The 17,806-nt window shown below is 39.3% G+C and overlaps 1 protein-coding gene across 1 annotated transcript; it reads left to right on the top strand.

Annotated features, from left to right (window-relative positions):
- Window positions 1-16,032: 16,032 nt before the first annotated feature.
- On the top strand, window positions 16,033-16,350 carry LOC145076483 (uncharacterized). Its single transcript, XM_079022345.1, has one exon. The coding sequence runs from the start codon at window positions 16,033-16,035 to the stop codon at window positions 16,348-16,350; it is 318 nt and encodes a 105-aa protein (XP_078878471.1).
- The last annotated feature ends 1,456 nt before the right edge of the window (window positions 16,351-17,806 follow it).

Genomic DNA, 17,806 nt, shown 5'->3' with positions numbered 1-17,806 from the left:
CAAAACAAAACATGATAAAATAGTATTTATCAAAGCATTTCATCAAGAGATGCATTTTCATTATATAATCAAAACTCGGGATATCATGTTCCGATACAGATCATAAACCATAAACGATAACATTACAAGTCATTCAACAAATATATACATATACAGACTTGTAAACAAAACAACTTGATGATTCAACCATCTTATGCCCTCGCGCCACTACCTGTAATACAAATAAAACTGAGTGGGTCAGGCTTGGGAGCCTGGTGAGCATATAGGGTTTTCAACCCACAATAAATAAGTTATATTTAATTTCACCAACCAATCACTATCCCGATTACCCATTCCCGTTATCCTCACTTTACGTCCCTAAAATAACATCTATATCAAGGGACCTAATCTAGGATTTTCAAAGGGATGTACATCACTGCTAAGGGGTTTCCTCAACAATAGATATCCTAAAGGCAACCATGAGGGGGATAGAGTACACCGGTGAACACATCGTTCACAACACCTACAGGTTATGAACCTGCTAGCGTTCCACTGGACTGTCTAGAAAGAGTCCGTGGTCGTTATCCATACTCCACTGAATAACTAGATCAACAACAACAACAACATCGAGGCCTCTCATCTGTTTATTACACACCAACTATCTACCCATGTTCTACCCAACATATTAGTAGATAAAATATATATTTTCATACATAGTTTAAAACCTGTATATCATTTTCATTCAATATATATTCCACATAACAGATGAGGCATACCCACGTAACACGTATTTCATAGAAAGCAATTCAGATCTATGAGATGGAAGAGGGTGAACATACATTCACACACATAACAACAAATTCTACACACAACACGTATTTCGTATAAAATACTTCATAATCATGCGTTAGAAGAAAGTAACTACACACTCACACATATAAACAACAATATGCCTAATACACTCGAACCATACTTGTATTATTATCGTGTTTATGAAAGGTAGTATACACTCACTTGATCAGAAGACGATCGGACAGCACTACGACTTGCAGAAGTAGTAATCCACAGCAGATCTGGAAGATCTCCACAAAAATAGAACTTCTCGCGGGCAGAGCTTCGGCTCGGGAACCGCACTTCTCGGGATCTTCGGGATCTCGGGACTTTCCTCGGGGATCGAGAATAATACCGGGGCATCGGGGTATTTCTGGCATGCAAAACGATGCAAAACGGGAGAGAGAAGAGAAGAAATTGACAAAAGACTCGGCTGCCTTAGGATCCTATTTATAGGAGGCTGGAGCCTCGGAGTACGCGGGGCGTACAGGCGTACGCGGGGCGTACTGGCCTCCGAAGTCGTCACTGCATGCGTCATCCGAAGTGTCGACACTCTTCGGAGTACGCGGGGCATACGTCGGATCGGACTGGTGACTCCCCCTTCGGATAATGCCGGATTTTTCAATTAAAAATAAATACAATTTATTTATCAAACTTCGGAAATTAATATCTTCTTCATACAAACTCCGTTTTCAACGTTCTTTATATCCATGCGAAGGTGAGACTACGCTCTACAACTTTCGTTTAGACTCCGTCGGCTAATTTCGACTTTATTTTTATTATTTATTTTTAATAGGCCGCGACAGAAACTTTCGTTATAAATTCATAACTTCTTCGTTTGACGTCCGTTCTCGCCTAACTTTTTATCGCTTCGATACCAACAACGAGACCTTCGATCCTCGTTTAGAATGCTTCGTCTAAAAACCGCTCGATCTCAAATCGAGTATTTCAGGGTGCATATCGCTATGTCGAAACTTCGATAAATCATAACTTCCTCATACGAAGTCAGATTTGGGCGTTCTATATATATTCGGAAACCTCGTTTCAACTACTACGACATTAACCAAAGATATTAAGTTTATTTTACACTTAAATTTTGACGCTTATTTTTATTCTTAATTAATCAGATCACATAATTAAGCAATTAAGCACAAAACACATAATACTCAAATAATACATTCTTATTATTTCAAAACGGGTTACAAAGGTTAACCTAGACTATTACATTGCTAAAAAATGGCAAGCCTGGAAACACAGACGTTACAATTCTCTCCACCTTAGAATGATTCCGTCCCCGGAATCACACATCAACAAACAAATGCGGATAGCGACCCATCATGTCAGTCTCCGTCTCCCAGGTGAGATTCGGCCTATTCGTGTGTTTCCATCGGACAAGCACTAACCCAACCATCTTGCGTCACAATTTCTTAGTCTTTCGGTCAACAATTGCCTCTGGTTCCTCAATCAACCTTTTGTGCTCATCAATTCTCAATTCAGAAATTGGAATTATGTCGGTAACTTCTCCCGTGAACTTCCTCAAATAACACACATGAAAAGTGTTATGAATTCCATTCAGTTCTTCTGGTAGTTCGAGCTTGTAAGCTTGGTTCCCAATCCTTTGAAGAACTTTAAACGGTCCAATAAACCTTGGACTCAACTTTCCGCTTTTACCAAATCTTATAAGTCCCTTCCATGGCGAGACTTTAAGCAAAACCGAATCCCCAACCTCAAAAGTCATCGGTCTTCGCTTCTTGTCAGCATAGCTCTTTTGACGATCCTGAGCTGCTAACATTCTTTCCCTAATTATTTTCAACTTTTCAGCAGTTTGATGAACCAACTCCGGTCCCATAAACTGCTTTTCCCCAGCCTCAAGCCAACAAGACGGCGTACGACACTTCTGCCCGTACAAAGCTTGATAAGGTGCCATCTTAATGCTCGAGTGGAAACTATTATTATAGGAAAATTCTACCAATGGTAAATGTTCATCCCAATTACCTAGGAATTCCAAGGTACATGCTCTCAGCATATCTTCAAGCGTTCGTATCGTTCTTTCGCTCTGACCATCAGTCTGCGGATGGTAAGCTGTACTTTAACATAACTTGGTACCCAATTCCTCTTGTAGACTTTTCCAAAATTGCGAGGTGAAACGGCTATCACGATCCGATACAATCGTTAATGGAACACCGTGAAGCCTCACAATTTCCTTCACGTAAGAATTCACAAGCTTTTCCATAGACCATTTTTCCTTGGCCGCTATGAAATGCGCACTCTTAGTGAATCGATCAACGACCACCCAAATCATGTCATGACCATTCTTTGTTCTGGGCAGTTTAGTGACAAAGTCCATAGCAATGTCTTCCCACTTACCCATTGGCACAGGCAAAGGTTCTAAACTCCCATACGGTTTCTGATGTTGTGTCTTTACTCTCGCACAAGTCACACACTCAGCCACATACTTTACAACATCAAGCTTCATCGTCGGCCACCAGTAGTATGGTTTCAGGTCCCTATACATTTTAGTGCTACCCGGATGAATCGAGTACATGGTCTTGTGAGCTTCTTCCATCAGAAGATCTCTAACTCCTCCTGTCTTAGGTATCCAAATCCGATCTTGGAACACCTTCAGTCCGTGACTGTTTACACCGAACACCAACGTTTTGCCCAAACGTTCCTCCTTTCGGTCATTCTTCTCAGAAGCTTCGCTTTGAGCTTTCTTTATACTTTCCAAAATGGTCGAGACAACTTCAATTCTCAACGCTCTTGGCCTTTTCCTTTGAAGATCGACTTTCCGATTGAGAACATCAGCAACAACATTAGCTTTACCGGGGTGGTAAAGTATCTCACAGTCATAGTCTTTAAGTAATTCTAGCCAGCGTCGTTGCCTCATATTCAATTCCTTCTGATTAAAGAGATATTGGAGACTCTTATGATTAGTGAAAAGTTTGCACTTCGTGCCATAGAGGTAATGCCTCCATATTTTCAGAGCGAAAACTACCGCTGCCAACTCCAAATCATGAGTCGGGTAATTCTTTTCATGATCTTTCAGCTGTCGAGACGCATATGCTATCACCTTTTCTCTTTGGGTCAAAACACAAGCCAATCCAACCCCAGACGCATCGCTATAAACGGCGAAGTCTTCAACTCCATCGGGTAGAGAAAGTATCGGTGCCTCGCATAGCTTCTTCTTTAGCTTCTCGAATGCTTCCTTATGCTTATCACTCCAAGCATAAGTAGCTCCTTTGTGGGTCAAAGCTGTTAATGGAGTAGCGATCGAAGAAAAGCCTTGGATAAACCTTCGGTAATATCCGGCTAATCCCAAAAAGCTTCGGATCTCCGTGGGACTTTTTGGTTGCTCCCACTTTGTCACAGCTTCACTCTTTGCCGGATCAACCATTATCCCTTCTTGGTTGACCATGTGACCCAAGAATTGGACTTCACGAATCCAAAAATCACATTTGGAGAACTTAGCATACAGCTTCTCCTTCTTCAAGACTTCTAACACTTCTCACAAGTGTCTGTCATGCTCCTCTTGGCTTTTCGAGTAAATCAGAATGTCGTCTATGAAAACTATCACGGATTTATCAAGGAAAGGATTACAAACCCTATTCATTAAATCCATGAATGCTGCAGGAGCATTGGTTAGTCCAAACGACATAACCAAGAACTCGTAGTGTCCATATCTAGTTCTGAATGCAATCTTCTCTATATCCTGCTCTCTTACTTTCAACTGATGATATCCTGACCTTAGATCGATCTTCGAGAAATAGCTCGAACCTTGCAATTGATCAAACAGGTCATCAATCATTGGCAACGGATATCTATTCTTTATTGTTGCCTTATTCAGCTCTCTATAATCAATTCACATTCTCATACTTCCATCTTTCTTCTTTACAAATAACACCGGAGCTCCCCAGGGTGATGAACTAGGTCTAATGAAACCTTTGTCCAATAACTCCTGAAGTTGCATCATTAGCTCCTTCATCTCCGTCGGTGCTAATCGATAAGGTGCTTTCGCAATTGGCGTTGTTCCTGGCAACAAGTCAATACCGAATTCCACTTGTCGATCAGGCGGTAATCCAGGAAGATCTTCGGGAAATACTTCCGGATAATCACATACGACAGGAATGGTCTACATCACCTTCTTTTCCTTCTTAGCATCAATCACGAATGGTAGATATGATGTACATCCCTTGGTCAAACATTTTCTGGCTTTCATCAATGAAATGATTCCAGAATTCACTCTGCATTTGTCCCCGTACACCATAAACGAATCTTTCCTAGGCGGGTTTACTTTGACTATTTTCTTCTTGCATAAAATTTCGGCATCATTGGCGCTAAGCCAATCCATTCCAAGCACGATGTCGAAACCATTAAGTTCTATAGGCAACTTCGACTAATAAGGCATTATCTAGTCTATCAACAGGCAAAGCTAGTTTTCTACCAAATTCATGCGATATGAAGGAGTAGTTGGCTCCAGAATCAAATAAAATTTGGGCAGGCAATTGATTAACGAGAAAGGTACCTGAAGCGACATCAGCTTCATCTTTAGCAGCTTCCAGTGTCATCTGGAATGCTCTCACCTTTGGCTTTGGTGGAATGTTGGGTCTAGCTGCCTCTTTCTTCTCTGGGCAGTCCCTCGACATGTGTCCCTCCTCACCACAACCATAGCAAACTTTCTTAGTGAGGGTACATTCATTGGCATAGTGCCCTGGCTTTCCACACTTGTAGCATGTGTTCGCCACCTCACATCTTCCATGATGCTTCTTCTTACATTTGTCGCACCATTTCGCTTCACCTCCACTTCCCCTCGAACCAGACTTCGAGAACTTTTTTTTCTTGTTGGACCCTGAAGTTCCATCGAACTTCCTCTTTTCTCCAACATCTATCCTTTCTAGACCCTTTTCCTTCTGCTAGGCCTCCACATTCTTAGTTGCACGAACAACCGTTTTCAGAGTAGTTGCCATCTTGACTGTCGGACCAAAGTCGGCAGGTAGTCCATTAGCAAACCTCTCAATCTTAGAGAGTTCCGTTGGCACTAGGTACGGAAACAACTTCATTTTCTCAGTAAATGCAGTAGCATAGTCGTCTATGCTCATCTTCCCCTTCTTCAAGTTTTGGAACTCATTGTTCAGATCAATCAGATCTATCTCTGAACAATACTGCACCCTTAGTTGCTCCAATAACTCCTCCCATAACATTTTCAGGGCTTCTCCTCGTGGCATAGTATCTGCCAACAACTTCCACCAACTCAAGACTCCAGTCTTCAGTTGTCTAACCGCAAAAACGGTCTTCTGTTTGTTGCTACAGTCGCAACATTCAAATACCATCTCCATTTCGGAGATCCAATCCATTATCTCAACAGGCTTTGGGCTTCCAGAAAGACTTGGCGGCTTGGCGCCCAAGAAGTTCTTGTACATTCACCCATCCTTCTTGTTTCTCCTTTCCGGATCGTTCCTTCGTTCTCCTTGAGTCCTAACTTGACTCATCATGCGACTATTGTTCCCTTCCTCCGATTGCTCGATTATCAATTCAGGTTCCTCAATAGGTATGATAGGTTCATCCCTATTATTATGCAACATTTGTCGCATCTCCTCCCTTTGTTCGGCTAGCATAGCCTGAATCATGGCTTGCACCGCAGCCATTGTTATTGGTTCTGGTGTTGCTGCTACAACAGGTATTTGCTCAATCACTGGCGGTTGATTCCTGTTTTCATCCGCGTTTGCAACGCCACTTCTCGTTCTCACCATATTTGATCTACACACCGAATAATTTCACCTTATTACTCCAAACAATTACATGCTAGTTCTAATATCGTATACATACGCTTAGAATCCTAAACACATAAACCTTCAGATCCGGTTGGCAACAAACCGTAGATCCAAACAAATAATATCATATATGGCAACATATAACATTTAGCACATAAAAGCATTTTAGGAAACTTTCCTAAAATAAACCAGTGCTCGTGTCTAAAATTCAACAGACACACAACTCACAATTCCACTTAGCATTCTAAGTTTAAGTCTAGAAATACCAACAAATTCCTAGTTGGCTTAAACTAATGCTCTGATACCAACTGTGACATCCCCAAAATCTCGGCCAGAAAAGACCGATTTTCATTTATGCTTTTAAATAACTTCAGAGTAAATCCTTTTGATTTGAAAGGGTTGCGGAATTTGTTCCCAAAACAAAACATGATAAAATAATATTTATCAAAGCATTTCATCAAGAGATGCATTTTCATTATATAATCAAAACTCGGGATGTCATGTTCCGATACAGACCATAAAGCATAAACGATAACATTACAAGTCATTCAACAAATATATACATATCCAGACTTGTAAACAAAACAACTTGATGATTCAACCATCTTATGCCCTCACGCCACTACCTGTAATACAAATAAAACTGAGTGGGTCAGGCTTGGGAGCCTGGTGAGCATATAGGGTTTTCAACCCACAATAAATAAGTTATATTTAATTTCACCAACCAATCACTATCCCGATTACCCATTCCCGTTATCCTCACTTTACGTCCCTAAAATAACATCTATATCAAGGGACCTAATCTAGGATTTTCATCGGGACGGACATCACTGCTAAGGGGTTTCCTCAACAATAGATATCCTAAAGGCAACCATGAGGGGGATAGAGTACACCGATGAACACATCGTTCACAACACCTACAGGTTATGAACCTGCTAGCGTTCCACTGGACTGTCTAGAAAGAGTCCGTGGTCGTTATCCATACTCCACTGAATAACTAGATCAACAACAACAACAACATCGAGGCCTCTCATCTGTTTATTACACACCAACTATCTACCCATGTTCTACCCAACATATTAGTAGATAAAATATATATTTTCATACATAGTTTAAAACCTGTATATCATTTTCATTCAATATATATTCCACATAACAGATGAGGCATACCCACGTAACACGTATTTCATAGAAAGCAATTCAGATCTATAAGATGGAAGAGGGTGAACATACATTCACACACATAACAACAAATTCTACACACAACACGTATTTCGTATAAAATACTTCATAATCATGCGTTAGAAGAAAGTAACTACACACTCACACATATAAACAACAATATACCTAATACACTCGAACCATACTTGTATTATTATCGTGTTTATGAAAGGTAGTATACACTCGCTTGATCAGAAGACGATCGGACAGCACTACGACTTGCAGAAGTAGTAATCCACAGCAGATCTGGAAGATCTCCACAAAAATCGAACTTCTCGCGGGCAAAGCTTTGGCTCGGGAACCGCACTTCTCAGGATCTTCGGGATCTCGGGACTTGCCTCGGGGCTCAAGAATAATACCGGGGCGTTGGGGTATTTCTGGCACGCAAAACGATGCAAAACGGGAGAGAGAAGAGAAGAAATTGGCAAAAGACTCGGCTGCCTTCGGATCCTATTTATAGGAGGCTGGAGCCACGGAGTACGCGGGGCGTACTGGCCTCCGAAGTCGTCACTGCATGCGTCATCCGAAGTGTCAACACTCTTCGGAGTACGCGGGGCATACTCGCGTACGCGGGGCGTACGTCGGATCGGACTGGTGACTCCCCCTTCGGATAATGCCGAATTTTTCAATTAAAAATAAATACAATTTATTTATCAAAATTCGTAAATTCATATCTTCTTCATACGAACTCCATTTTCGACGTTCTTTATATCCACGCAAAGGTGAGACTAGGCTCTACAACTTTCGTTTAGACTCCGTCGGCTAATTTCGAATTTATTTTTATTATTTATTTTTAGTAGGCCGCGACAGAAACTTTCGTTATAAATTCATAACTTCTTCGTTTGACGTCCGTTCTCGCCTAACTTTTTATCGCTTCGATACTAACAACGAGACCTTCGATCCTCGTTTAGAATGCTTCGGCTAAAAACCGTTCGATCTCAAATCGAGTATTTCAGGCTGCATACCGCTAAGTCGAAACTTCGATAAATCATAACTTTCTCATACGAAGTCAGATTTGGGCGTTCTATATATATTCGGAAACCTCGTTTCAACTACTACGACATTAACCAAAAATATTAAGTTTATTTTACACTTAAATTTTGACGCTTATTTTTATTCTTAATTAATCAGATCACATAATTAAGCAATTATGCATAAAATACATAATACTCAAATAATACATTCTTATTATTTCATAACGGGTTACAAAGGTTAACCTAGACTATTACAATGCTAAAAACTGGCAAGCCCGGAAACACAGGCGTTACATTGTAGCATCCCCAACCTTTCAGGTATTTTCAAATCCTTCTTTGGTATTTAAATATGTCATTTTGGTACTTGGAGTTTGTTGGAATTAGCCCTAATAATCCCTAGTGTCAAATTGGTAAATTTTGGGGCAGAAGCTGTATGTTGAGCGTACATATGAGTACGCTAGGCGTATATGTATGTTACGCGTACTAGTATCTAGGTGCAACCCTAAATTTTAGTGTCTAAGGAGTATTTAAACCTCATAATGGACCATTGTCCTTTGTCATTATAGCCTCCGAGTCCCTAAGTTGTTCTTACAAAATCCCTAGCTCCCTTGAGATTGAGTGAGAGCCTTAAAGTGTGTTCTTGGTGATTTAGAGTCAAAAGAGGTGCATCAAGAAGCTTAAGAACGTGAAGCAAGGTGTGGATCTGGGAATTTGGCTTCCTTTTCCATCATATAAAGGTATAAAGTTCATACCTTTATGAATTAATTAATAGATCTCTTGTGGGGTTATTTTTATACATCTTTTTGGTCCCAAATGCTCCATCTTGAGCATGACATGTTCTGGATGTGTTGAGTGGTCCTTTGAAACCCTTGGAGGGGTCCTTAATAATAAAAATAAGGTCCCAATGGCTAGAAGTGTTTCATGCATTTGGTAGAAGGGTCTTAATGGATTAAGACCTTGTATTAAGAGCTTTTGGACGTCCAGAGTTGGAGATTTTATGACTTTGAGATGCATTTGGACGATGAATCTAAAGTTTGAGCATAAGTCCTTAAGCCATTAAGCGCATATTGGGATTTTGAGCATTAAGAGGGTACACCCTGCGTACTGAGTTAACCACCCAGATGGTGGTCAATGCGAGGAGGAGTACGCCCAACATAGCAAAGGATTATGTCCTGCATACGCCTTCTGTTTGGGCTTCGAACTTTGGGCTTCGAGTTTCGGGCCACCATTTGGGCTTGAATGCTTGGCCCCTCATTGAACTTCTGAGAATGAGTGTTTTGGACTGATTGGAGAGTTGGACTTTTGGATAAGGCCCAACAAGGAGTTGGCCCCAATTTGGGAAATTGGGCCAATTATGGGTCTTGAAGTAATTTGGGCCTTTTTGGATCAAAATTTGGACTAACGCCTTGGCCCAATTGGGGAATGGGTAAAGTCGACATTTAACCTAAGTACAGATCCTTAGTCAAGGATAGTAATCCAATTGTTAATTGGATATTTGTTTGTTGTGGTAGTTTGGGATTTTCGAGAGCCGACAATCGGAGGTTTCAGTGGGGTTTGGCATTGTGAGGTAAGTTTCCCTCACTATTCTTAGGGGTCGACGGAACCAAGGTGACCCATTGCTTTGATAACCTAGTATTTGTTGATATGCTGAGTACGGATTAGAGTATGGATTATCTGTTATATGTCAACATATAGTGTGGGCTGGGTTGAGGTTGTATTGATTTGTGTTGTAACCAACTAAACCTGAATTATGTCAAATATGAGTTGAAGGCCAAGGAGGGCATGCCAGACTCATACTAAGGTCTCATAAGCATTCAAGATACGAGCTGAGGGCCGGGGAGGTCATGCCACACTTGTACTGAGGGATTAGTGGCATTCAGTCCGATGATTGATCACGCCTGGGAGCAAGCCAGACATAAGTTGTAGGCCCACAGGGCAATTCAGACTTATGATGTGGGCTCAGTGGTAATACAGTATGTTAGTTGTGGATCCATTGCATGATGTTATTATATTTGTGCTAATTGTTATGTATCGGTATTTTAGAAGAACACAGTAAGCTTTGTGTCAGAAGGAATTACTTTCAATTGCTGAAGTGGTTTATAAGTGGCGATAATACCTTATTGGCAGACGATTCTTAATCCTTACCGATCACAAAAGCATCAAAAAACTAATGCAACAAGTCATAAAAATGCCAGTCCAGCAACAATATGTTCGAAAACCCATGGGCTTTAACTTTGAGATCGCATATAAGCCAACAATATGTTCAAAAATCCATGGGCTTTAACTTTGAGATCACATATAAGCCAGGAATCAATAACCAGGCGGCTGAAGGACTTTCTCAGGTTTATGAGGAGGGTGATGTGGTCACAACAATGTTTATGGCCATCAGTCACCCTATTGTCGCGTTCTTGGACTTACTACAAATTGAAATTAAGAGTCTCGAGGAATTATGAGACATAAATTCTAGCTTGGCTCAAGGTGAATTGGTTGAAGGGTTCCGACAACATGAAGGGGTTCTCATATAACAAGGGCAATATTTCCTTGGCAACCAGTCCAAACAGAAGCATAAGCTACCGAGCGAGTTTCACAAGACACCTAGCGTTGAGCATGGAGGAATTAAAAAGATGATGGTGAGTTTGTCTACAATCTTTTACTAGAAGAGAATGCGGAAATATATCAAGGAATTCGTTGACCATTGCTTAATTTGTCAGCAAACCAAATATTCCAGTTAAGCTGTCGGGGGTTATTTACAGTCGTTACCCACCCCGAGGCCATTTGGGAAGACATGACGATGGACTTTATTAACGTGTTACCAAATTCGAATGGTGTTCCCGTAATTTTTGTGGTGGTTTATTGGTTAACTAAATACTTGCATTTTGGTTAACTAAATACTTCATCATCGTTTAGCTCGGAAGTCACGCTGTCTTTTGTGATTCTCGATTCTGTTTTTTTTTCATTTCTATGTGTATTGCCAATGCTTTTTCACCTTTTTTTTCTACACAAATGATTCAAACACACATCAAATTAGAACCATTCCCAAGTAAAATATGATTTATGGATGTATGTAGTTAAATATATTCAAGTTAAATTGATACAAAATTGACCGAACAATGCGTTCGTATTCTTTGTCCTTCATTCATGCAATTCTTCATCACCCTTCATCATTTAGCTTTTGTGATACTACTTCTCGATCCAACAATTTTCTTTGTCATTTGAAAGTGCTTTTCTATCATCAATCTGTCATTTTCTCTCGTACACAAATAGTTCAAGCAAACATCAAATTAAAGCGACAAAAAACTTGTCAATTAGACCTCCACAACTTATCCCAAACTCGTCCCGAGATTGGCCCGAGATCACCAACATAAATATTGATACCAACACTTTTCATGTGATACTAAAACAAGTTTGAAGATTCATATAAAGATGAGTACTGTTAGTAGATATCGCCATCTTTTATAGTTTGTCTTATGAGAATAGTGTGCTTCTTTCGTTTGCAGACATATGATGAAAAGTCATTTTGTCTCGCCAACTTTAATGCCGACAAGCATATGTCTTCACGCGATGACCATTCCTATAACACAGGTGGGTTGGTAAACGTTTAATTAATTAGAAAGAAAAACATATATAAGGAGCTATATTATTCTTCAATTCTCAAGTCTTTTTGTTTGTGTCTGTATGTAGGATGTACCTTTATTGGGCTTCTATGGAACCAATATGTAGAAAATGGAATCTTAGGCTGGTGTTTGGATAGAGGTTTGTCAATTATTACTATTGGTCTCCAAATATGCCATAATCTTGATCAAACGCATGTCAACTGATTTCATGTGTTGCCATCAACGACATTAACCATAAATATCCAACTAGATAAATTTGATTATCGGGGTAGGAAAACATGTGTGAGAGTTATCAACATATATGGTGAACGATTGAAGCTAACTAATGCAATCAAAATTATTAAGGAACGAATTTATTGATTTGAGTTTAGCTAACTTTGTCATTTTAGTTCCTCATTCATCACCCTAATCCAAGAAACAATTTTTTTTTGAGGATTTTCATGCATTGTTTCCTTTCTAGTATGAGGAATCTGTGAAATCAAAACAAAAAGTTGATGAAGAAGAATTTCTTGCATGAATTTGCAACATGATGAATAAGAAGATGATGATCATTACATTGAAAATGCTCTACACATGCAAATTGGAATTAAAGAAGTTGTTGATGAATTTGAAAATGGATTGGATATGGAGGCTATGTGTGTTTTGGTTAATGAAAATGAGGTGAGAGATCTTCTATTGTAAAAAAAGTAGCAGAAATAATTTTTTAAGTTTATGGGATAAGCGTTATCATGATTCATGCATGTCACGAAAATAATTACTAGGTGGAAAAATGAAATACTAAAGAAATCCTCGCTTGTACGTACTTGTAAAAAAATTTGGAAATTCTTGTGCATGAAAAAACAAATTAGAAATAAATCATTTTGGGAAATAATGCTTATTGGACTCAGGCGAACGAGTAGAATGAAAAAACTAAAGTTGTCATTAAGATGCTTATTTTAGTAATATTGAGTGCATTAGAAAGCTGCAACCATTGACCATACATGTTAGACTACACTATCCCATGGTTTTAATCTAGTGGAGGATGTAATGTGTCTTATGGGAGATTGATAATTTCCTTGACTATGATACACAAGCACATAAATGTTAAAGAATTATATCAAATTATGGGTTGATCAAGAGTATGATTTACTTTTTTTCATGGATGAAATAATAGTAATAAAAAAAACTATAAAAACGCCATAGTGTGGTTCCATTTGCAACAGCCGGCTTCCTTTGTAGCCAAGAAAAGTATAGATAAACACTTCAAGAAGAACAATATAACGACTTAAGTTTTTATGTCTAAATATGCATGTTAATTACCATTTTATTTAAAGGAACGGTCATTGCATTATATGTTATTTAGTTGTTCAAATTAAAGGTTTGGATAAAAGGTGGTATCCAATAACATGTTCAGACTTGTTTTGGAATTAAAAGAGGGATAATGGTCTTGGTAATGTATTGATATAAAATGTAAGTTGTTTGGGACTTTGAAACTCAAATTGTATTTTTTTTTGGAAGACTGGAAATGTTGCTTTATAAGAAAAAGGAGATAGAACGAGGGAATGTAAATTGCTTTACCTTTTGTCTTTCATGTACCATGATAAATTCAACAATTGTTATTTGGATAATTTCATTTGTTTTCTCATTCATGCAAAATATATATACTCCATTACATGAATGATTTTGTGACCTAAACCAATATGGGTCAGATATAACAAACACCAAACTTGTACAAACAAATATGAATCCTCTACATATAAACTACCGCCCTCCAAGGTACATGACACTAGAATTGCCACAATACACAAAATTAGTAGTAGTTGCCATTTGATGAAGTTATTGAAGTAAAAGTGCGTATCAAATAGGTTTCAGGTATAAGAGTTACAACACCATGATACCATGCTTATGCATCAGATCTAGAGATGGTCCTTGGCATTTTAAGGACCAAAAGAGAATGTTTTAGCAGAGAGAGACACAATGGCCTGTAGTAGATTGTTGGATATTATGGAAGTTTGTCTGGTCAACAACAAATACAACATATGAGTATGTATTAAGACCGCGTGTTATAGATGTGTAAAAATGGATATGTACCATGGTCCACTGTATATTGGAATTAAAAGAGGGATAATCGTCTTGGTAATGTATTGATATAAAATGTAAGTTGTTTGGGACTTTGAAACTCAAATTGTATTTTTTTTTTGGAAGACTGGAAATGTTGCTTTATAAGAAAAAGGAGATAGAACGAGGGAATGTAAATTGCTTTACCTTTTGTCTTTCATGTACCATGATAAATTCAACAATTGTTATTTGGATAATTTCATTTCTTTTCTCATTCATGAAAAATATATATACTCCATTACATGAATGATTTTGTGACCTAAACCAATATGGGTCAGATATAACAAACACCAAACTTGTACAAACAAATATGAATCCTCTACATATAAACTACCGCCCTCCAAGGTACATGACACTAGAATTGCCACAATACACAAAATTAGTAGTAGTTGCCATTTGATGAAGTTATTGAAGTAAAAGTGCGTATCAAATAGGTTTCAGGTATAAGAGTTACAACACCATGATACCATGCTTATGCATCAGATCTAGAGATGGTCCTTGGCATTTTAAGGACCAAAAGAGAATGTATTAGCAGAGAGAGACACAATGGCCTGTAGTAGATTGTTGGATATTATGGAAGTTTGTCTGGTCAACAACAAATACAACATATAAGTATGTATTAAGACCGCATGTTATAGATGTGTAAAAATGGATATGTACCATGGTCCACTGTATCAGGTACATATTTAAGTATACACTTGAGAGACATAGAGTGTGGATCTTGTGGATCATGCATGAAAAGAAAATTTGTTGAATCACATATGTGATGTCCTACAAAATAAACATCAGGTATTTGTGTGCCCCGGTGTAAAACTTCTATATAGAGAGTTTAATCGATTATAAGAAAAATGAACTCATCTAGCTTGTCGGATGTGCCTGTCGGTGTCGGATTTGCATTGTAGTTTAAGATAGTAGCACTAGAAAGGATCTATATTTTTCTTCTGATAGAAACAAGCTCTTCTAGTCTCTAAAAACAAAAATACTCTAAAAATACTATATAGTTAAAATCCCCAACGTCATATTAGCAGAATATATCTCCATTTATTGTATTTATTGTAAATTGATAATGATTAGTTGTTTCCTAGTATAGTTCTATGTAAATCCCTGTAATCTCTCCTATACCCTCTATATATATAGAGGACTCCTTTGTATCAATGAGATCATCAAGATTCATAGAATTACATGGTATCAGAGCCAAGTGCTCATCACCATTTTCAAACCCTCTGCAATAGCCACGACTGTATTGTCCCTACCCCTCACCTCCCTTCTTACCTGAAACTCTCCAGCTTTCTCCATGGGAGACAAATCTGACCCTAACCCCACCAAATCCATTCATCCAGTTTACACTGTCACAAATATTCAAAACAAGGTCAGAATTCTTGATGGGAAGAAGGTTACATACTCATCTTGGGTTAAGCTGTCAAACTTCATGCTCGTGGATATAAGGTTCTCTCCCACATTGATGGAACCGCACCCCCAACCAAGACAGATCCAACCTATGAGACATGGTAAGAAATTGACGCCATTGTTTTACCATGGATTTACGGGATGCTTTCCGATGATCTTCTCACTCGCGTTCTTGAACCAGATTCGACTGCTCATGAGGCCTGGACCAGAATTCAGAATAGTTTTCTTAATAACAAAGGTTCTGGGGCTGCTGCTCTTGAACACGAATTCAACAACCTGACACTCCGAGACATGCCTTCCCTCAAAGGCTATTATCAACGCCTCAAAGAACTCTCTGACCAACTCAACGATGTTGATTGTCCTGTGAATGACAAACGGCTTATTCTTCAGCTTGTTCGAGGTCTTCCCACAGAATACGACTCACTTGGTGCGTATATAAACCAAACATTACCCACCTAGGACACAGCCTGTTTGATGCTCCAGCTTGAACACCAATGTCAGCAAGCTCGTGATTCCCTCTCTCCCGTTGATGTCGCTGCTATCGCCACCCATGAGACTCCAAATCCCGCTCCTAATGTTCCAAATAGGCATGACAACCCTACCCCATTTCGCCGACAATCTCAGCGGCGCTCTTCTTCACGTGGATCTGGAACTCTTAACTTCAACAATCGACCTGCCCCACCTTCTCATAAACGTGGATCTCCAAATAACCCACCTCGGTCTCCATGGCCCAATTCTTCAGCAGTACCGTTTTGGGCCTCTGCTCCTTGGTGGACTTCACCACCTCCATGTCATTACCCAACTATGCCAGGATGGGCTTCACCTTGGACTAGCCCACATCGTCGCCGACCAAATAATATGTCCAGCAACACTCAGCAAGCTAATATTGCACAGCAGACCCATATCTCCGATGTCAATCCCCTCGAACCAACAGAACTCGGTGCGGCTTTCACCGCCATGACATTGGAGACTAACGACAATCAGTGATACATGGATGCAGGTGCCACCACTCATCTCACAACCGATGCAGGTAAAATCTCTACATCTTTTATGACATCTATTAAGTCTGTATTCGTTGGCAATGGAAATCGGGTGCCGGTTTTAGGATCAGGTCATTCGACCTTACCCTACCTCTCAAAACCTATCCATCTTAAAAACATACTTTACACACCTGACATTGTGAAAAACCTCGTCTTCGTACGAAAATTTAGTCGTGATAATCTTGTATTTGTTGAATTTGACCCTTATGGTTTATCTGTGAAGGATTACAAGACTGGGAAACTCCTGACGAGGCACAATAGCACTGGGGATCTTTATCCAATCAACGTTCCTATTCTTACTCCAAGTTTATCTTGTTTTGTTTCCGCTAGTTGATCATTTTGGCATAATAGACTAGGACATCTGGGTCATCATGTAATGGACTTCCTTAGTTCTAACAAACTTATCTCTTGTAATAAACTTGATAATTCTTTTGTATGTTCTTCATGTCAACTCGCAAAACACAAACGTCTCCCATTCACTGACTCTACATCTACCACTCTTACACCCTTTGACCATGTCCATGCTGACTTATGGACCTCTCCCTTCCCAAGCAAAAGTGGTTACAAGTACTATCTTCTCCTTATCGATGACCACACCAACTATACATGGGTTTTTCCCCTAAAATTTAAATCTGAAACTTATGAAAAATTCAAACACTTCCACAAATTCATACACACTCAATTCCATAAAACCATCAAAACCTTTCAATGTGACAAAGGAGGAGAATTTGACAACCACCACTTCCATCAATTCGCCACAACCACCGGCTTACACATCTGCTTCTCTTGTCCACACACCTCCCAACAAAACGGAAAAGCAGAACGCATGATCCGTCGCATCAACGAACTCATGCTCCCTCTCCTGACTCATGCTT

This window comes from Lactuca serriola, chromosome 9 (assembly GCF_051521515.1).
Source record: "Lactuca serriola cultivar US96UC23 chromosome 9, Lser_US96UC23_V15, whole genome shotgun sequence".
Lineage (NCBI taxonomy): Eukaryota > Viridiplantae > Streptophyta > Magnoliopsida > Asterales > Asteraceae > Lactuca > Lactuca serriola.
The sequence above is the reverse complement of the archived record's forward strand: the minus strand, read 5'-3'. Positions and strand labels throughout refer to the sequence as shown.